We start from the raw sequence: 22,500 nt of genomic DNA, 5'->3' as shown, positions 1-22,500 counted from the left end.
AATTATAAAAAAAGTGAAATAAACTGTTATTATTCTATTTGTCTTTTGTACATCAGAAAAGAATAATGCAAGAAAACAAAGAACAGATGGTTATTTATATTATTATTATTTATATTATCATTATTTATATTATCATTATTTATATTATCGTTATTTATATTATTGTTATTTATATTATTGTTATTTATATTATCGTTATTTATATTATCGTTATTTATATTATCCTTACTGATATTCTCTCACTCTCACTCATTTTCTACCGCTTTATCCGATACTGATATTTTATTGTTGTTTATATTATCATTATTAATATTATCATTATTAATATTATCGTTATTAATATTATCGTTATTAATATTATCATTATTAAAATTATCCTTACTGATATTTTATCGTTGTTTATATTATCATTATATCGATACTTAACGCCGTATCAGTGGAAAAAACGCGAGTGTCTGCGAGCTTCTACACCACAGAACATTACCTTAATACACGACCATCATTTTTAAAAATTCACTTTATTTAAGAAAATAAAGACTAAACCTTTTAATAATCCTATAAATAAAGTTACATAAAGTTTAAAGAAACACTAAAATGTTTTAAACCAAATTTATTTTACTGTCATGTTTAAAAATCCTTTATTAAACAGAAAGTTCAAACAAACTCATCACTTAATAATGATCTGTTCTAAAGTCCCAGTAAAGATCAGTCAGTTTTACTGCGACTTCTCCTGCCATTTTTATACAAAGTCACTCTGTATTCATTCATTCATTCATTCATTCATTCATTCATTCATCTTCTACCGCTTATCTGAACGTCTCGGGTCACGGGGAGCCTGTGCCTCAGGCTCAGGAGTCATCGGGCATCGAGGCAGGATACACCCTGGACGGAGTGCCAACCCATCACAGGGCACACACACACTCTCATTCACACACACACACACACTACGGACAATTTTCCAGAGATGCCAATCAACCTACCATGCATGTCTTTGGACCGGGGGAGGAAACCGGAGGACCCGGAGGAAACCCCCGAGAGCGACTCACAGATCCACAGAGCAGTTCACATGATGTCATTGTGTTTGTTTTATCAATGAAACATTTTAATTTTTTATTTAATCGCTGGATCACAATGTCACAATTCTATTGGTGATTTTGAAGAAACGTTATTTCTAAATAGGTTTATTTATATTTTAAGCACAGAGCAGATTGTTACGAAGTGATTTGTTGACAATTTAAATTGTTTACATTATGATGGATGATGATTTGATCAGATATATTGACTGTGAAGAGGAATAACTTTGCAATTCTATCGAAAATTAAATTTTATCTTTATCTTTATTTTGCTAACATTTAGCATCTCTTTAAACATTTTTCTGCATTTATTAATTAATTGTAAATGATTATAAAAATGTCTAGCATTCATGCCCATAAATACTGAGTGACACTTAATGTAGCCGTTATCTCATACGTTCATGTAATGTATGTATTATTTATGCTAATAGACTTCGATAAGTTTACTTCGGTAAATATTTCATTAATAAAGGATTTTATTTAGCTGTAAAAGGTCCACACCCGTAAAAGTTCCTGGTTTTTCTCCTCCAACTGTCCTTCCAGATGCCGCATTCGTTCCTCGATACTGCCGTGTCTTTCCTCTGCCTGTTCAACATAAACAACACAGACTGGTAAAAACCTGCTCGCTGGAAATCATGCTGACTCTGTTGGTAAGCGGTGCCTCAAGTGGTTACGGTTCTGGATTGTTGATTGTTCAAGCCCCAGCACTGCCAAGCTGTTACTGTTGGGCCCTTGATCAAGGCCCTCACTGCTCCAGTGGTGCTGTATCGTCTGACCAAAACTACAAAGTTGGGATTCCATACTGATATCGAATTTCACTGTGCTGTAATGTAGATGTGACCAAACTGCCATAAACCGCAGTCTGAGAACTGAGCTTGTTTTTTAAATGTCCATGTTGTGCTAACGTTTTGATTTCGCTTATTTTGGGGGCGGGGCTACATGTGACGTCAGTTCCCCTCATCGTGTTGAGTGTTTTGATATACGACATGCCCATGTTGTGCTAACTTTTTGATTTCGCTTATTTTGGGGGCGGGGCTACACGTGACGTCAGTTCCCCTCGTATGTGATAAGATTTCAAAAATCTGGCGTTAACGATGCGTGTTTTTGTCTAAACTTTTATTTAGGCTGCTGCCCACTTGGATACACTACATCGTAGGCTGTTTCCATGGTGACAGTAATGGTAGGCTGAATCTTAAATAGCTCTTAGGAAATATAATGTCTTCTATACGATACACAATTAGAGCGAGTTCAGTCCAAGCTTCGGCACGGTTATCCAGTGAAGTGTCTCTGAAAGAGCTGGAGAGGTCCAGAGCTCAGGTACGAGTAGCCGCTCACAGGACAAACCGTCATCTGGACACCACAGCTAGGCTTCATGGACATTTACATTTACATTTACGGCATTTAGCAGACACCCTTATCCAGAGTGACTTACAACTGAGCAACTGAGGGTTAAGGGCCTTGCTCAGGGGCCCAGTAGTGGCAGCTTGGTGGACCTGGGGTTCAAACCCATGACCTTCCGATCAGTAGCCCAACACCTTAACCACTGAGCTACCACATCCCCATGGACGGATGGTGATTTGGTCATTTGAAGTCTTCTGAAAGTCTGTTAGTGATTTAGCAAACATCTGGACTGAGATTTTCTTGTCTGAATGATAGAGCATGTGAACTTAGAACAAACTCAAGACTAAGAACATCATCCACACTGTGAAGCCTAGTGATGTTAGCATGGTGCTGAGAGATCCTCATGGTTGCATCTCAGACTCATCCTGTCTTCACCCAATCACTACATTTTGAGGTCACAGCATATTCATTACATGTTATAACATTCTATATCATTATAATTATAACTATTGTATTCAAAGCTTCTGGTTTTCTTTGTGGAACTAAACTCTTGCTGACAATTTCCAGGAGTTTCTTCTGGATGTTTTGATAGTTTCATGACCATCATCAAGCTCTGTATTATTTCAGGAATACTGTGTGTTTACAGTATGTGTGTGTGTGTGTGTGTGTGTGTGTGTGTGTGTGTGTGTGTGTGTGTGTGTGTGTGTGTGTGTTACCTTGGTGAGTGCTGCTATTCTTTGTGCGAGTTCTGCCTCCACCTCTGGCAGAGTTTCTGCTTTCCTCATCGTCTGCTGCAGCTTCTGTTCAGCCAACTCCAACCTCTCCTGCAGCTGCCTGTTCTTCTCCTCCATCTGACACACACACACACACACACACACACACACACACACACACACACACACACACACACACACACACAGCAGAATGACTCACAGCTCTTCATGACTTTGTATAATGCTGCTAGTTTCCACCTGTTTATCAGGGTAATGAAGCGTTTCCACTTAATTCCAGCGTACACTCCATCACTTCATCTCCTCCTTTTTGTCTCTAATTTTCTTTTTATTACCAGCAAATAAGAAAATTCAGGTCAGAAGTACCCAGGCAGTGGGTGTGTGTGTTTGTGTGTGTGTGTGTTGTAAACAGACAGAGATTAAAAGAATATGTTAGTAAATGAAATCGACTACACGCAGAAGTGTGTGACGATGTTTGTGAGGTCTCAGAGTTTCACTCACTCAGTTTTAACATACAACCAAAAGTCAACAAATCTACAGTCTCGAGTGTTTATTAAATATCCAGCAGCTAACATTGGATCTAAATGCAGTAAATCTTTTAAACCTTCTGATGAGGTCTTGATATATTTGTGTGTGTTTTCAGACTCAAGTGTGTTACCTGTCGAAGAAAAGCCTCTTTATTGGCCAATTCGTTCTCCAGTTTGTCACTGATGTCATGCAGTGATGTGGACTCTCTCTGAGCACTGAGGTAACGTTTCTCCAGTGTCACAATTCTCTCCTCCATATCCTCCTTCTGACACATGGCCTACACACACAAACACAAACACTATAATCATCATCATCATCATCGTCATAGTTCAATTATATTAGTTTAATTGTAATGGTGTGATATACACTCAGACCTCATTGGGATATACACACAGATGTGATTGTGATATACACACAGATGTCATTGTGATATACACACAGGCATCATTGTGATATACGCACAGGCGTCATTGTGATATACACACAGGCATCATTGTGATATACACACAGGCGTCATTGTGATATACACACAGATGTCATTGTGATATACACACAAGCGTCATTGTGATATACACACAGATGTCATTGTGATACACACACAGGCATCATTGTGATATACACACACATGTCATTGTGATATACACACAGATGTCATTGTGATATACACACAGATGTCATTGTGATATACACACACATGTCATTGTGATATACACACAGATGTCATTGTGATATACACACAGGCATCATTGTGATATACATACAGATGTCATTGTGATATACACACAAGTGTCACTGTGATATACACACAGATGTCATTGTGATATACACACAGGCATCATTGTGATATACGCACAGGCGTCATTGTGATATACACACACATGTCATTGTGATATACACACAGATGTCATTGTCATATACACACAGGCATCATTGTGATATACACACACATGTCATTGTGATATACACACATGTCATTGTGATATACACACAGATGTCATTGTGATATACACACAGGCATCAGTGTGATATACATACAGATGTCATTGTAATATACACACAAGTGTCACTGTGATATACACACAGACATCATTGTGATATACACACAGGCATCATTGTGATATACACACAGACATCATTGTGATATACACACAGACATCATTGTGATATACACACAGGCATCATTGTGATATACACACAGACATCATTGTGATATACACACAGACATCATTGTGATATACACACAGACATCATTGTGATATACACACAGACATCATTGTGATATACACACAGACATCATTGTGATATACACACAGACATCATTGTGATATACACACAGACGTCATTGTGATATACATACAGATGTCATTGTAATATACACACAGGTGTCAGTGATATACACACAGACATCATTGTGATATACACACAGACATCATTGTGATATACACACAGGCATCATTGTGATATACACACAGACATCATTGTGATATACACACAGACATCATTGTCACACACACAAACATCATATGATATGAACACTCTCACCTCTTTAATGTCTCTCTGGTATCTGGTGTTCATCTCTTCGCTCTTGATGAGGTCTTTACGTGCCGTCTCAAGCTCCTGTTCCACCTCAGAAACACGAGACGACAGAGATGACATCCTCTCTTTCATCTGGGTCAGTTCATAATTCTGTTTCTCCAGAAGTTCCTGCAGCTCCACCACCTGACTTGCCTCATCTCCAGACTCCATTGAGCCATTTGACAAGCGCTACACACACACACACACACACACACACACACACACACACACACACACACACACACACACACACAAACACACAAACACACACACACACACACACAATACAGCTCAATACCACAAATGCTAAGGCTAAATGTATTTGCTTTGGATTAGTAAACAGCTAACTATATAAAAATTTAACATACATAAAGAAGTGATATACAAAATAAAATACAGCATTCGCTCTCAGTCACAGTCACAGTCACAGTCACACAGTCACACAGTCACAGTCACACAGTCACATAGTCACACAGTCACAGTCACATAGTCACACAGTCACAGTCACACAGTCACACAGTCACAGTCACACAGTCACAGTCACACAGTCACATAGTCACACAGTCACAGTCACACAGTCACAGTCACATAGTCACACAGTCACCGTCACACAGTCACACAGCCACACAGTCACAGTCACACAGTCACAGTCACACAGCCACACAGTCACAGTCACACAGCCACACAGTCACAGTCACACAGTCACACAGTCACAGTCACATAGTCACACAGTCACAGTCACATAGTCACACAGTCACAGTCACACAGTCACACAGTCACACAGTCACAGTCACACAGTCACAGTCACACAGTCACAGTCACACAGTCACATAGTCACACAGTCACAGTCACACAGTCACAGTCACACAGTCACAGTTATACAGTTACACAGTCACGCAGTTACACAGTTACAGTCACATAGATACACAGTTACACAGTCACACAGTTACAGTCACATAGTTACAGTCACAAAGTTACACAGTCACACAGTTACACAGTCACATAGTTAAAGTCACACAATCACACAGTTACAGTCACAGTCACACAGTTACACAGTTACATAGTCACACAGTCACACAGTTACACAGTCACACAGTTACAGTCACACAGTCACACAGTTACATAGTCACACAGTCACATAGTCACACAGTCACAGTCACATAGTCACACAGTCACAGTCACATAGTCACACAGTCACAGTCACACAGTCACACAGTCACAGTCATATAGTCACACAGTCACAGTGTCACACAGTCACAGTCACAGTCACAGTCACATAGTCACAGTCACATAGTCACACAGTCACAGACACAGTCACATAGTCACACAGTCACAGTCACACAGTCACAGTAACACAGTCACACAGCCACACAGTCACAGTCACACAGCCACACAGTCACAGTCACACAGTTACACAGTCACAGTCACATAGTCTCACAATCACAGTCACACAGTCACATAGTCACACAGTCACACAGCCACACAGTCACAGTCACATAGTCACACAGTCACAGTCACACAGTCACAGTCACAGTCACATAGTCACACAGTCACAGTCACACAGTCACCGTCACACAGTCACAGTCACACAGTCACACAGCCACACAGTCACAGTCACACAGTCACAGTCACACAGTCACACAGTCACAGTCACACAGCCACACAGTCACAGTCACACAGTCACACAGTCACAGTCACAGTCACACAGCCACATAGTCACACAGTCACACAATCACAGTCACAGTCATTACATTTACCTATTTATTCTACTGCTGTTTTGGATACTGATGCATATTGTAAGTTGGTGTTTGATAGTGAATGTCGGTATATGTAATAATTTTGGTGTTTGAGTTAATGTTAGTGTTTGAGAATGTTGGTGTTTTATTAAGAATATAAGGGTTTGATGGTGAATGTTGGTGTATCTAATAATGTTGGTGTTTGAGAGTGAAGGTTGTGTTTGATGGAGAAGGTTGGTGCTTGATGGAGAATGTTGGTGTTTGATGGAGAATGTTGGTGTTTAAGGGTGAATGTTGGTGTATCTTTTAATGTTGGTGTTTGATTGAGAATGTTGGTGTATCTAATAATGTTGGTGTTTGATGGAGAATGTTGGTGTTTGATGGAGAATGTTGGTGTGTGATGGAGAATGTTGGTGTGTGATGGAGAATGTTGGTGTGTGATGGAGAATGTTGGTGTATCTAATAATGTTGGTGTTTGATGGAGAATGTTGGTGTTTGATGGAGAATGTTGGTGTGTGATGGAGAATGTTGGTGTGTGATGGAGAATGTTGGTGTATCTAATAATGTTGGTGTTTGATGGAGAATGTTGGTGTTTGATGGAGAATGTTGGTGTTTGATGGAGAATGTTGGTGTGTGATGGAGAATGTTGGTGTTTGATGGAGAATGTTGGTGTTTGATGGAGAATGTTGGTGTTTGATGGAGAATGTTGGTGTGTGATGGAGAATGTTGGTGTTTGATGGAGAATGTTGGTGTTTGATGGAGAATGTTGGTGTTTGATGGAGAATGTTGGTGTTTGTACTATTTGTAAAAATAGTATGTTGGTGTTTCTGGATGTTGGTGTTTGTTTCATTAGGGCTGTTAAAGGGGTTTCTCTGACATCTTCTCAGTAAGCAGTACAATAATGTACACAGTGCGTCTCCTCTTTCTCTCTTGTTCACTCGCTCTCACACTATTTTTGGAGAGAGTGAAGCAGAAAATCATTCATCTCCATCCATCTGTGTAACAGCACTAATTTAGTCTCTTCCGCCTCTCACTCTCTTTCTTTCTCCCTCTCTCTCTCTCCCCCTCCCTCCCTCTCTCCCCCCCCCCTTCTCCTCCCCTCCCTCCCTCACTGGATTCCTAATGGCTAAACTTTGAGATTTATCTGTAATCTCCTCAGAGCACGAGCGCTTTACTTCAGACTGAGTTAAAGACTGCAGCCTCCGTTCTCTCCCTGCTGATAAGTGCTGAGGGATTAATAACCCATCACAGACAGACTGAGAGCAGGAGGAGGAGCTATAGGTTTATAATAATGCACTCGTTCTAATACATTGTGGTTTCTATAGTAACGACTCATGCACACTTAGATGTATGGCAAATGTTCCACTTCAGCTAAAACTAATAAATGGGGAAAAAAAACGGTTCCCAAAATGTGTTAAAAAAAACTTCTATTCTTTGATGGTGGTGCATGTAAACAGGTGAGAGGGAGAGAGAGAGAGAGAGAGAGAGAGAGAGACAGAGGGAGAGAGACAGACAGGGGGGGAGGGGGGAGTGAGAGCTGTTGAGTAATCTTAGAATACTGTTTTATTGTTGATTGTTATCGAACATGAGAAATGATGATGATGATGATGATGATGATGATGCATGTCAGGAGCTTTATTGCTCGACTATTATCATTTTCACACCTCAGATTTTTCAAACTTGACAGCTTGTGTGTGTGTGTGTGTGTGTGTGTGTGTGTGTGTGTGTGTGTGTGTGTGTCCTGCAAACACTCCACCAGGCTAAGTACAGGGTGTTAAGGCCGTCTTAATATAGCCGTGTTAGCAGTGTTAAAATTAGAGCTGATGGAGCTGTTAATTATTAAAGTGCTGCAGATGTTAAAAAAATCTTAATGAGGTATAAATATATTTTTAAATCTTGCATGTTGTTGTTTTTTTTTCAGCAGCTCAGGGTATTTATGCAGTTTATTGTCCCTGAACACCGATAAACACAAAGCTGTAAAGCTCCTTAATTATTACGCTTCATGAGGCTCCTCAGTGTTGTGTGTGTATCAGAGCTAAAGGACGTCAGACTGAACATCTAAGTGTTTCATTAACACACTGCTGGTTTATAGAGTGGTGTTCAGGTGTCATGTTAAATTCAACTCTAGTCAGTGTTTGTGGTTGTCTAATAGTGTTGCAGACATTAATGGTGTGTGGTGTAGAATGGTGGTGTTTGGTGGTGTTTGGGGTGGATGTGGTGTTGAGGGCTGACACACACCTTGCCGTGGACTTTCTGTGCATCTGCTTCAAGCAGATCCTCGGCTCCTTCACCTGATGCCACTTTCCTTTGTATGTGTGCATTTTGTTCCCTTAAGGCAACAATCTGCAGAAAATAAAAATACGAGAGAGAGAGAGAGAGAGAGAGAGAGAGAGAGAGAGAGAGAGAGAGAGAGAGAGAGAGAGAGAGAAGGAGAGGGAGAGTGAGTGAGTGAGTGAGTGAGTGAGTGAGAGAGAGAGTGAGTGAGAGAGAGAGTGAGTGAGAGAGAGAGTGAGAGAGAGAGTGAGTGAGAGAGTGAGTGAGAGAGAGAGAGAGAGAGTGAGGGAGAGAGAGTGAGTGAGTGAGTGTGTGAGTGAGTGAGTGAGTGAGAGAGAGAGAGAGAGGGAGAGAGAGTGAGTGAGTGTGTGAGTGAGTGTGTGAGTGAGAGACAAAGAGAGACAGAGAGAGTGAGTGAGAGACACAGAGAGAGAAAGAGAGAGAGAGAGTGAGAGAGACACAGAGAGAGAAAGAGAGAGAGAGAGAAAGACAGAGAGAGAGAGACACAGAGAGAGAGAGATTACAAAAAGAAATGAAAGTAAAGATATAGAGGTAACAGTAGAAATACACACTAACTAAACCTTGTGGATGCCGGATGCTGACTGACGCAGCACCTGAGCAGCTTTCTCTTCCTCTTCACACACCGTTCTTATTAAACACACCGTTCTTATTAAACACACCGTTCTTATTAAACACACACTCACGCTTGTGTTGATGATAAATATCAGGTGTTTGAGTGATTAGTGTAATTACAGAGCTGAGTGACTTCACCTGCACACACAGGCAGTGACACACTAATGAGGGTCTGATCTGTTCTTGTACTTCAGCTCAAAACTAAACACACGGTGGGAGGTGACAGGTGTATGTCCTGGGTCATGAGGATCTCCACAATATATACAGCCTGGGGTAAAGGATTTATACATCTTACTGAAAAAAGGCTGGTCCTGATGGTGGAACACACACACACACACACACACACACACACACACACACACACACACACACACACACACACACACACACAGCATCCTTTCATCAGAATAAAGGCCATACAGGGATTATTTCGCTCCCATGTCATGTTTTGTGTGTGTCAGAGACAGAGAGAGAGATCAAGAGAGAGAGAGAGAGAGAGAGAGAGAGAGAGAGAGAGAAAAGAAAAGTGAAAGACAAGAAAATTAAGGTATTATCATAGAAGAAATAAGAGAGAGAAGAAAAACAAATTGACAGACAGAGGCCATGCCTCCTTCACTGTGAATAATAAAACAGACAGAGGCCACGCCTCCTTCACTGTGAATAATAAAACAGACAGAAGCCACGCCTCCTTCACTGTGAATAATAAAACAGACAGAAGCCACGCCTCCTTCACTGTGAATAATAAAACAGACAGAAGCCACGCCTCCTTCACTGTGAATAATAAAACAGACAGAAGCCACGCCTCCTTCACTGTGAATAATAAAACAGACAGAAGCCACGCCTCCTTCACTGTGAATAATAAAATAGACAGAGGCCACGCCTCCTTCACTGTGAAACAACCTCCTAAAGGACAGTACTAAAGTCTAACAGAATTATTTCCAATAATTATAACAGAAACCACACACAGACAAATGACCATCATAAATGATGTGATCTGATTAGTTCTCACCTCCTGATTGGCAGCTGTTAGCTCCTCCTCTAAGGCAGAGACTCTTTCGAGTGACACACGAAGTCTCTCTCTCACCTGCAGACACATGGGGAAACAAAACAGTACAGAAATGAATATACCGAGTCCCATGAATGAGATTATCATTAGTTATAAAGCTCTAATGCAGAATTTGACTGTGTATAAATGTCCAGCTCCAAACCCTGATGCTCCCACCACCATGTTTCACAGCTGGACCAACGCTTTAGTGTCGTTCCTCTGTATAATGTGTGTTGTGTTGTGTATTTATGTCACTCAAATGTCTCGGATCCCAGAAAGGTTTCACACATCACAGTGTTGCAGTTGTTGTACAATGTCTTTTTGTCCATTAAACATCTAAAGCTCATGAATCCCTCCTCACTTCAGTAAGGATAACTGAGCATTCATCTGGTTCATGATCATCCTTTCTCCACTTTCTGCTTTTTAATCTTTTCTCTCCTCCTTTCAGTCTTTCACAGCTATTTTTAATCACAGCTTTTTATATCATATTCACTTCCTCTGTGATGCTCCTTCACTCTGTAGAGCTTCAACACTCACTGAAGCTATGAATCCACAGGAAGGAGAAGGAAGGAGGAGAATGGACTCCATGACAACCAGAAAGAACTTTGCTCATGAAATATCGGGTAATAAATACTATTTGCTATAACTATAAAAACTTAGAAATCAAAACAAAACAAATAAAAGTTTCTAAATAAGTCCCAAAACTTCATAAATTTCCCCCAAATAATTCTTTAAACGTTTCTTCAAATCCAGAAAAACACATTGTATTCATAAAAGTCATAACGGGACGATGTTGTTCTGTTGTCAAGGAAACTTTTATACATATGATGTCATCACGTTCCCCTGATGCACAAACACATCCACTGACTGTGTGTTGAAATGTTCAGAGTTGAGCTTCACCTTTTCATCCAGAGCTTTGTGATGCTCGAACAGGGATTTGAGAGCTTTGAGAACTTCCACCTCACTGGAGACTCCTGATGGAGACTGAGCCTGTCGCTTCACCACCGTCATCCTGAGGGAGCGCTCGTGACGAGACACCAAGCACTCCAGATGCTCCAGCAGTAGCTGAGGACACCCACACACACATCATCATCATATCATCATCATCATCATAATGCAGCAACATAAGTACTGTAACCATTAAAACTCTGGATATCCGTTTCTAATTATTAAACCACCTCCTGAAATGATCCTATAAACCTCTCAAATGCTTCTAAACAACTCTGAAGGTTCAGAAGCGATTCCTAGTGTCTGCTTATAAAATAACATCAAATAATTAGTCCACAAAATGATCAAAAGTCTAATTTTCATATTCTAGAAAAAGTCTCTGAAGGTTGTTGGTTCAGCTGTTCCCTGTTCGGGGGTCACCACAGCAGATCATTCTACTGAGATCAGACGAGATCGGGCATTCACAGAGTGAATGTGTCCGTAAGCCACAGCAGATCATTCGGTCCAGATATTTCATTTGGTGCATGTTTTAAACAGGATGTCCTTCCTGACAAACCCTACCATTTTATCCCGTAGTTGTAGCGGCTCTGAGAGTTAACCCCTCAATGGCTGGGTTAGCGCACTGTCTGTGAATCAAACCGGGGACTAGATACAATCTCTGAAAGTACTTTTTAAATTTTCCCCCCAAAATACTTTATTCAGAAATCTATAAAAGAGCTTGTTAACTTCTTCAAATTTACCTTTCATTAAATGCTAAAAGTATTTAAAGGAAGCATTTTAAATATTACCAAAATGATGAAAATTAAAGCAGCTGAAATAGAACCTTTAATATTTAAAAAATTATACGTATCATTTTAAAATAATCACTTAGAGTTCTTATTAAAAATGCAGACGTTCAGCACCATGGACAGCAATCAGGACTAAAACAAAATGGTGGCTTTGTGGCAAGAACTTATTACTGCAACCCTAAACACTTCCTTACGGTAACTACAGTGTGACTCCACGTGAATACAGTAAAGTCTATAAACATGAACATTCCCCTAAAGATAGTCACTAAACTACCCGAGGGGTTTAGACTTAAACTGCAGACATATTCATAAGAATCCAAAACACCTACAGAGCTTGTGTTTACGTCCTAAATCTCTGAAAAACATCTCACTAGAAGTATTTCTCAGCACTCCAGAAACACCTACAGTGCTGTTTGCTGCAATGCCTGAAAATCTTAAATTCGGCATATTTCAAAACATGTTCCTAAGTACTGAGGTCTGTGCAGTGAGTCGTGGGTGTGAGGACCGCAGAGGTCGGAATCACATCAGCTTCCTGATTAAAGTGAGATAGAGAGGAAATATATGAGGCAGTGTTTTATACAGAGGTGTTTCTATGAAGCTCATTCTGGAAGAAACAGCATTTAGCATAACACCGTTAGGCACAATCAATTTTAAAGCCCTATAACATCAAACAAACAAACTGGACAAAGAGAACAGAACCCACACCAAGTCGTGTGATCTCAGGGGTGAAGACATATAGGAACACCACACAGTGAAGAGGATTCAGAGAAGCAACAACACAGGTAGGGGTTCTTCAGATGTCCTTCTTGGGGAACTCTTAAAGGTTCTATGTAGTACCATACAATGTAGAACCTACAACAGAGCCTTTTCCTATTGGTAGGAAATTCAAACAGAACCAAAGCCTTTAATTATCCAATAAAACTGTAAAGAACTTTCTAAAGTTTTCTAAAAGATCCTTTAGCTCCAGAGCGGAAACTCCTGATGCGTTTTTTTATATTCCAGCTAAGAATTATTAATAATAATAATAATAATAATAATAGATAGATAGATAGATAGATAGATAGATAGATAGATAGATAGATAGATAGATAGATAGTGCCAATGTTTTGCCATTCATAACTACAATTGAAAAATAATAATAAAATAAATAAACTAAAGAGGTAGAAACAGAAAGTTTATAAATATAGCGTTCAGCGTCAGTTCAGGCAGGCCATATAATCAAGCTCGGCTATCAGCTGATGTCAATTTTCTAACCCCGCCCATCAGCTGATCTGATTCCTAAGCACGCTATTGGTCCCTTTCAAACAGGGCGCCCTATTTAAATGCTTTTTTCAGTCTGTCTGCTTGGCTGATTCCTCTGCACCACCTCCTCCCCCAGCTCCTCCTTGGAACTGTTCGTTTAACTTAATTGGTGTCATTTTGTTGTCACTGATGCAGGCTCTGTTCTAAATGGGGGGGGGGGGGTCTGGCTGCTTTCCCAGTTAATGGGAGATTGTCCCCCCCACGAAGCTGCTGCTGTTCCCTGACTAGCTTTCATGGAGCTCATGGAAAAAAAAAGGGAATTCAGAACGGAGCCATACCGCCAAATGTAAATTTCATAAGCTTGCAAATAAAAAATGTAAATATTTCAAAGAATTGTCTTTATTTTGACTCAAGTGGTCCTGACTGAAATGTAGTATAATGCAGGGAATTATGGCTATTATATGGTCTGTGATGTCAAAGTGTTACCAATTCTATCCCTCTCTTTAGTACCTACATTCACATCATGTTCCAGTACTCCTGTCTAATTCTGGATGAGTTTGCACAGTGCTAAACCAGTGATGCTGTACTAGATCGCTAAGGTAGCCTAATAGCTCCGGCATAATATCTTAACTAAAAGAACACATTTGAGGTAAATGACAAGTTAATTTAACCAATAAAAGATACAAATTTGTTGTTTAATTTTAAATTGGATTATAAATTAGCGCTGACCCTGCATTAGCTCTAGCCATACATTTGATCCATACTAATGTTAACAAAACTGTTTGTAGTTAATTAAAAAAAAATACTACACCGACTAGCGATGAGTGTTAGAATAATCAGCGTAAATGTTCTTTATGATATGCTTTTCTCATTACAGGAATACTGCCTCATCTCCTCCTGATTAAACACTCAGCTCATTAAAGCAGCACACTTTATAACACTTTATTCTCTCCTCGATCTCATCTTATTAGCACTCCATCTCCGGCTTACAGCTCTGGGATCATGTGGCATCTTTAGATATGTAACTTTATGTCCTGGATTTTATCAGTCAGAACTTGGCTGTAGCAGGAACTGGCGTTTAATTGAATTGTGGCAGGACTTTAAGTGTGCCTGTCTCACCTGGACCCTGAGGGGAACCATAAAGGCCTGGAGGTGAAAATGAGGTGAGAATACATTTTTGCACACTGTTTCTCTGCTGAGACTGAGGTAAGTTCAGGAATCTCTTAGACAGCACAGGCATTTTGTCATTATGTAACTATATAGCAATATAACTTTTAGAATCTGATGACACTTTATATCCGAATGTCATGCTACCTCCTTGGACCAAACTTAGCCGTGATAAAACTTTTGTTATGTTCTACATTCATGTTGTTTCACTTTTCTTGTACAAAAAATCAGACCAAATCAGACAGACAGAGATTTACAGTTCATTATCTAGAATGCTCTTTTGGTGGCGTTAGTAACAATCCGATGGTCAGGTGTCCACACGTATTTGGACACACTATATTTTAGGTCAGGGATCAGCTCTAGCGAGCCAAAACAGCTTGCACCCTATATCTTTGCGCTAGGCAGCTAGTCAGCTGACCTTATTTTTGCAATCTACAAAACAATGAACAAGCCCATATACTCACCCTGGTATTGTTCCTCTCTGCCTTGAGCTCGGAGATCTCCTCCTCTTTCTCCAGCAGCTGTTCTCGACAAGCATTGAGCTCTTTCGTAAGGGTTGCAAACTCCTGCAAAGCATAAACAACGCAAGTTTAGCAGCATTCTCATTTTTGGAAAAATGGTGCCAAAAAAGCTTCTTGTTTCTGTTCAGAATCAGATATCCTTTCACTGGATAAGTAAGATTCACACACACACACACACACACACACACACACACACACACACACACACACACACACATACACAGTTGATTAGATGCAGATGTAAATGTCAAAGAACCGGAGGCCAATTAGAGCAGTAGGTCTCGATGACCCTGCATTTTCCCATACACCCAGGGGTGTGTTCATGCAGCAGAGCACATTGGCCTTACTGCACATTTCAGCCCCCCCACCCCCTACCTACACACATTCTAGCACATTTTAATTAGCTCCACACAGATCATCTTTACACTTTACCATTATGTAGCATTCATTATGGTAGGTGTTAGCATGTTAGCAAAAACAGATCAAAATACAGCAAGTTATAGAAATCGGAGCTGGAAAATGTTATAATATATTGAGACTGTGATACAGAACAAAACAGATGTCTGATCAGTCATAGTAATCTCTTATCTGATCTTTATAAGCAACACTATATAATTTATATAATTTTATATAAATTTATACATTTTACCTGTATATCCCTCCACTATTTTAGTAGGACTGCTGACAGCAATCCCTGTATGCATGTGGTGTATTTGGATCATTATGAAGCCCACAGAAAGCATTCAGATGCCTCAGAGTCATTAATATGATGCATATATGCATTAGTTTGCAGCATATACACACATGGGAGTAATGTTCGGAGAGGAAGATAAAACAGACACTTTCCTGTCTGACATTTACAAACAACAGTAAAATGATAATTTCTGATTTCTGATTCTTAAATTACAGAATTATGTTTTCTACATCATAATGTAAGATGTGGTGAGCCAGCCAGGAGTGACAAAAGACAAGTCTCATTTTTCCTTTTGCATCCCATAAGGATGCAAACGATCAAAGGTTCGACTAACCCATGCGCCTACCTAGTGATAAAAGATTGAATACCATGTAAGACAATGACATGGATGGTCTTAATTGAATACAGCATAAATATTAGCATAAAAATGCAAAATAATTCCATGTGCACATTGACAGGAGGAAAGGAGACAAACACTGATATCATCTTCCTTCCTCAAAATGTATAGATGTTCCTTGGTTAATGTATAGGGTAATCCTGCATAGACGATAATGTAAGAAGTCGCAAGCCAGCCAGTAGCTGATCAGTTAGCTGAATGTTAACAAAAACACAAGATTAATTTTTACACTTAAAACATTACACACCAGCCCAAAATGTAACCAGTGAAGTGGTTTGCTTAAAGTTAACATAGCATTGTTCTTTGAGAATATAACAGTAAAGGCTAACAGAAAACACAGTATCCCCTGAGTAGATGAGGACAATGAAGAAGCAGTTGAGTTTATCACAATAACACGGATATTGATTTTATCCCACCTACACTGCAAAGTAAGATTAATGATGGCTCAGTAATTGGACCAGGATCTCAGAATCCTTCCGTTCAGTCATTAACAATTATAGAGACAACAGGCAAAGCAGTGACAATGCAGAACTGTAGCAACATAAAGATTGCTTGCAAGTTGAATCAGGGTGTAAAGTGTCTTATAAGCCACTGCTGCTGAAGGGACTTTTGTGTTATGTATGTGTTATGTTATGTTTTGTGTTATGTATGTTCAGTGACACTGCATTGCTTTTCGGTCATCATGGAACTGTTCTTTATTATATTAATGTTTTGAGCTTGAAGAGGTAATCAATTCTAAATCATTATATGTCTGTTCATATTTTGTCGACCAAATATTTTCTTTATAATTCCATTGTTTCCATTGTCATATAAAAATAAACCCTTTATAAAGTCTCAGTGGTCCTCTATATAGGGTTAATGATGGAGCGATAAGCTTGTCCTGCTTTTTAGTGTCAGCTCCTTCACATGATTTTTTGCTCTTTAATTCATTCTTGTGTACCACAGTAGCACAGAGATAATAGCTTCAAACAATAATTATCCGGTGTAATGGATTAAAAAAAAAAACCTTCCACCACCAACCCCACTGTGTGCTACACTAAAGGCTAACATCTGGCGAGCCAGCCAGGAGTGCAGGACTGCATCCCAAAACGAGCAAATGAGATCCAACCTAACCCAAAATGTGTTTAAATGTGTAGGCTGAGTTTAGTGACATCATTAGTTCAGCATTAGTTAGCCAGCCAGGAATATGTACTATGTATAAAATATACTGTACATGTAGGTCAGGGGTTCCCAAACTTTTCCGCGACCCCCAATGTTAGACTGCTGGCGACGTTCAATTTCGGAGATCGCCACCCGCAGATGACAGGCAGGCACTTATTTCCAGGGATTTCAGAACAGCGTAACAGATATTGCGTCATGGGGTAGGCGTGGCATATTTGATAATCTAACCCCAATCCTAACCGTAACTGTAGTTTTTAGTTATTTATTTGTTTTCTAAAATAAATCTACCTGTATGACTGTTTTGTCCTGCGTAGTATGCTGTTTTTTTTTAAAGAGGGCGTTTTTTTTCCCAAGACCTCCGGAAACACGCCCACTTTACATTGTGGTAACGAAACCCCTGGAATTTAGTGAATGCCTGTGCCAAATCTAGCTAGCGCATGTTGTTGTGCTGTAAATTGTGATTGACAGAGTCACAACTTTCGTAATTAATCTGAGCAAACAAACCTTTACAAAAAATTACAACCTTTCTTAACATATCAAAAAATTAATAAAGTTTCTCTCAATCATCTCGGGACCCCCCGCCACACCGCTCCGCTACCCCCTGGGGGGTCGCGACCCCCACTTTGGGAACTGCTGATATAGGTGACATCTCTAATTGTAATAAAGCATGTGAATAGTCTAGGAATGGTTCTTAAAAGTTTGTAAATACTTGAATCTTTCCTGATCAATAGCTCTATTGTGTATTCTAACAATATCAACACAACACAAAACACTATTGAATCAGAAACCAATAAAAACACCAGAGTTCTCTGCAAAGAGCTCATTGTGAGATTTTCGTAAGCTTGTATTTACACTAATACTTGCTAACCCATATCAAACCTGCTATCTCATGTCGCCAGCTATAAAGGAAAATGCAAGTCTAGTTGAAGACAGATGGAATAAAAATTAACAAAAAACAGGGCAACAAAAAAGAGTGTCCAACTGCCCAGGTCACAGTGATACCATAGTTCACATCTAACACTAAGATATGGGTCCTTGGTGTCTGATGTGACAAAGAAACCAGAACCTAAAGACTAAAAACAGGCTGCTGTGATTTTCAACAGCATTAGCTACTGTAGGATCACAGAGCAGTTCATAATGTGGATCATTTCTAGCAGAACTGCAGAGTATCTGAACCACTGAGGATTTGCTGTTTCTGCATCCTCACAGCAGGTCAAAGGTCACAGTACACTCATTATCCCCCAGGTGTGATGTAGCAAACATTTCAGAAAAGTGCACTTGGGTGATTTATTATTAACATCTCCTTCACCTACAGACAAGGGTTTATTATTTCAGATATACTATATATTATATCAGATGCATGCACATCCTGCTTGTGCTGCTAAGACTAAATATGTTTATATTTTGTAATGAACCTGGAACATATGAACCTTTCAGAGAGGCAACTAAGGAGGACTAACATCACCAATTAACATTTTCATTTTCCAGAATAGAAAACAAACTCCGGTGAACAAATAAAAAGATAAGAGCATATTCTGATTATTAAAGTGGTTTATTAACCCTGCTGTTGAGTCTCCATCGTTTATATTCTCCATGTTAGCTGCTAATCAGGGATGCTTTTGAATGCATCTATTCTAATACATTATTTTTATCGGACAGAAGAGTTTACATTTTGTGGTTTCTCTGGTACAAGACAAGCCGTGTTTGTTTTTCTCTTATTAACTCGAGAGAGAGAAATAAAAGAGGCTGAAGTGGGAACTAAGGGCATTAAATGAAACAATAAATATGATTAAAAAGTATAATGTGTCATTCATTAAAATAACAAAAAATGTGCAACTGTAACAGTGAAACTTAATTATATACCGTAACTTCCAGGCTATAAGCCGCAACTTTTTTCCCACGCTTTGAACCTTGCGGCTTAAACAATGACGCGGCTAATATATGAATTTTTCCTGATTTTTAAAATTATTATTATTATTTTTATTTTTTTTAAAAAAAAACACATTCTGTGACGTGCTCAGTTTTTTGACAGCATAAAGCTTTCATTAAAGTGACGCGACATACCGTGACCCATACTCAGAATTCGATCTCTGCATTTAACGCATCCAAAGTGCACACACACAGCAGCGAACACACACACACACCGTGAACACACACCCGGAGCAGTGGGCAGCCATTTATGCTGCGGCGCCCGGGGAGCAGTTGGGGGGTTTGGTGCCTTGCTCAAGGGAACCTCAGTCGTGGCCGGCCGAGACTCGAACCCACAACCTTTGGGTTAGGAATCAGACTCTCTAACCATTAGGCCACGACTGCCCTTAGACCAATGAGATTGCCGAACAGGTTAACTCCGACACCGAAGGAGATGACTTCAGTGGTTTCACTGCGCAGGAGAAGGAAGACAGTGACCAATGACTTTCTCGGTAGGCTACTGTTTACTGCTAATTTTTTATTTTTTGTTACAAGCCGTGTTTCGTTAAAGCCTGTGTAAATAATTAGTTTCTGTGTATCTGTAGGCACCTGCGGCTTATAGACGTGCGGCTTATTTATGTGCAATTTAATAATTTTTTTTTAAAACTCAGTGGGTGTGGCTTATATTCAGGTGCGCTCAGTATGCCTTTAATAGTCTCTGTTTTCTGATAAGTGACTTTTATTGATTAACTTTATCGAAGAACAAACGTAAGAACTCTGTAAGTCTGAATAAACCCTTACGGCTACTTAGCATCTCAAATGAAACTCTTCTGAAATGGGTATCTCACTGTTGTTGGGTTCTGTATGGAACGTTTAGGAGCCGAGTCCCATCGGCCATATTAGTCACCCTGGCACCCCCACCCTCTAAAAAATAAAGATATATTTAACTCTTTTAATGCAAGAAAGTAATGTTATATTTAAGGGAAGTAGTGTACTATTTAAGGACCATTCAGTGTGAGAGGGACAAAGCAAAGTGATTCACCTTAAAGACCACCTTAAACTATATTCTTGCTTTACATCCTGATTAACAGACCCATGTATTACTGCCACATGTTGTTGTCCTATCTTCTTCACATAATGTTGAAGCTATAAGTGGATACTGTGATGCACAGAAAGCCATTTTTATTTAGGGAAAGTAAATATTTAGCATTACGTTTACATTCACATGAGTCTAAGCCATGAGATGCCCTCGTCACAGATCGGTGCAGTTGGAGTGCTAATTAAAATGTGTTGATTAAGGAAGAGGTGAGAGCTGAAGAGGTGTTGGAAAGAAAGAAAGAGAGAGACGCTGTAATTACACCATGTTCAACACACATTCAGAAAGGAAGCAGACATGAGGAAGGAGGAAGGAGGAAGAAGGAAGGAGTCCAGACTGACTCAACAAGCTGCTTTCTGAGAGCTGCTGATCTGGAGATGCGAGAGTGATGATATACCATGATAGAGGAATCTGAAATAATTACACCAGCTGTTAGATGCTGAAGCGAGTAAAAAGACTTCACAGCACAAATACTCGAGTCTGCACACAGGACCGATTCTTTAAGGCAGGGCTCATAACCTCATGGGTGCTTTCACACATTTTGCAAAATGGTTGATAAAGGACTAATCTGTTTAATTTGCTTTTAAAGGTGCGGTCTCCGATGTTTGAAAGCCAATGTTGACATATAAAATCACAAAAACAAACACGCCCCTAACCCAAACGGGTCCCACCCCTGTATCGATAGCTCCGCCCACACATACATACGTAACCCAGGCGACTAACGGAAAGAAACGTGTCTTTATCATAGCTGAAGGGAAGAACAATACGATTGTAGATAAACAAACAAGCAAAAATGCCACACAAGCATAATGATGTAAAGGACAAAGGCATATATTAGTTCTGTGTAACAAAGCAAAACCAACGTTACTCACCTATCGAGAAGGAAAAAAGCGCCTCGGCGTCTTAAGTAAAGTCGGCTACATATTCACAGGTCGGAGTTTCCCGGGTCGATAACTCCTGAGCTAAACGCTGTTACTACACAAAACGCGGTTGTAGCTGCCTCTCTACATTACTACGATAGAAAAGAGGTGTTATTTGTGTAGTAACAGCGTTTAGCTCAGGAGTTATTGACTCGGGAAACTCCAACCTGTGAATATGTGGCCAACTTCCTGCTCCTTCAGTTCTCTCCAGCGCTGGAAAGCTGATCCTATATTAACACGTCCTACTTCTTGTCCTTATCGTAAGTCTTTCTTCTCTTTCTTTCTTTGTTTTTATCCTCCATGTCGATGTTAAAACCGCTTTCTGCTAATGTCACACACGCGCACCGAACACTCTCTCCGCCCATAACGACAAGACACGCCCCTTTCTGCTCATTGGCTACACGTTTGTTTTAATTTTTGTTTATTATTCAGCCCGACTCAGTTTTCTGAAGCATTCCCCAAAAATCAGAGACCCCACCTTTAACTATTTTCCTTTGGTACCAAGACTCAAGTAATGAAGAGCAGCATTTTTCTACAACGGACCACCGGCAAACGAGGAGCCGACCTTACAGTATGTCAGAAGGTTTTTAAGAAGTCCCTGCCATAGTCATAAAGTTTAAAACCAGAGATAACTTGATGTCAATCATTGTTGGTGTGCAGCACTGAGAATGGAGAGATTTTACACACAAATGAACGAGACAAGCCTCAAGCCACAATTTACA

General features: G+C 39.9%; 1 protein-coding gene across 9 annotated transcripts in view; it reads right to left on the bottom strand.

Moving 5' to 3' along the window:
* The window catches only part of ppfia2 (PTPRF interacting protein alpha 2), a 112,457-nt gene that overhangs the window by 25,791 nt on the left and 64,166 nt on the right, over window positions 1–22,500 (bottom strand). For all 9 annotated transcript variants that reach the window (XR_007138655.1, XM_047804032.1, XM_047804033.1 and 6 more), the window contains 8 exons: window positions 15,546–15,647; window positions 11,837–12,001; window positions 10,901–10,975; window positions 9,223–9,327; window positions 5,216–5,437; window positions 3,804–3,950; window positions 3,131–3,265; window positions 1,575–1,658 (listed from right to left, as the gene is read on the bottom strand). Coding sequence is in view for 8 of the 9 variants with exons in the window: in XM_047804032.1 (XP_047659988.1) it covers window positions 1,575–1,658; window positions 3,131–3,265; window positions 3,804–3,950; window positions 5,216–5,437; window positions 9,223–9,327; window positions 10,901–10,975; window positions 11,837–12,001; window positions 15,546–15,647 (1,035 nt within the window). In the remaining variant the exon portion in view is untranslated. The remainder of the gene's footprint in view (window positions 1–1,574; window positions 1,659–3,130; window positions 3,266–3,803; window positions 3,951–5,215; window positions 5,438–9,222; window positions 9,328–10,900; window positions 10,976–11,836; window positions 12,002–15,545; window positions 15,648–22,500) is intronic.

Source organism: Tachysurus fulvidraco, chromosome 19 (assembly GCF_022655615.1).
Source record: "Tachysurus fulvidraco isolate hzauxx_2018 chromosome 19, HZAU_PFXX_2.0, whole genome shotgun sequence".
NCBI classification, from domain to species: domain Eukaryota; kingdom Metazoa; phylum Chordata; class Actinopteri; order Siluriformes; family Bagridae; genus Tachysurus; species Tachysurus fulvidraco.
The sequence above is the reverse complement of the archived record's forward strand: the minus strand, read 5'-3'. Positions and strand labels throughout refer to the sequence as shown.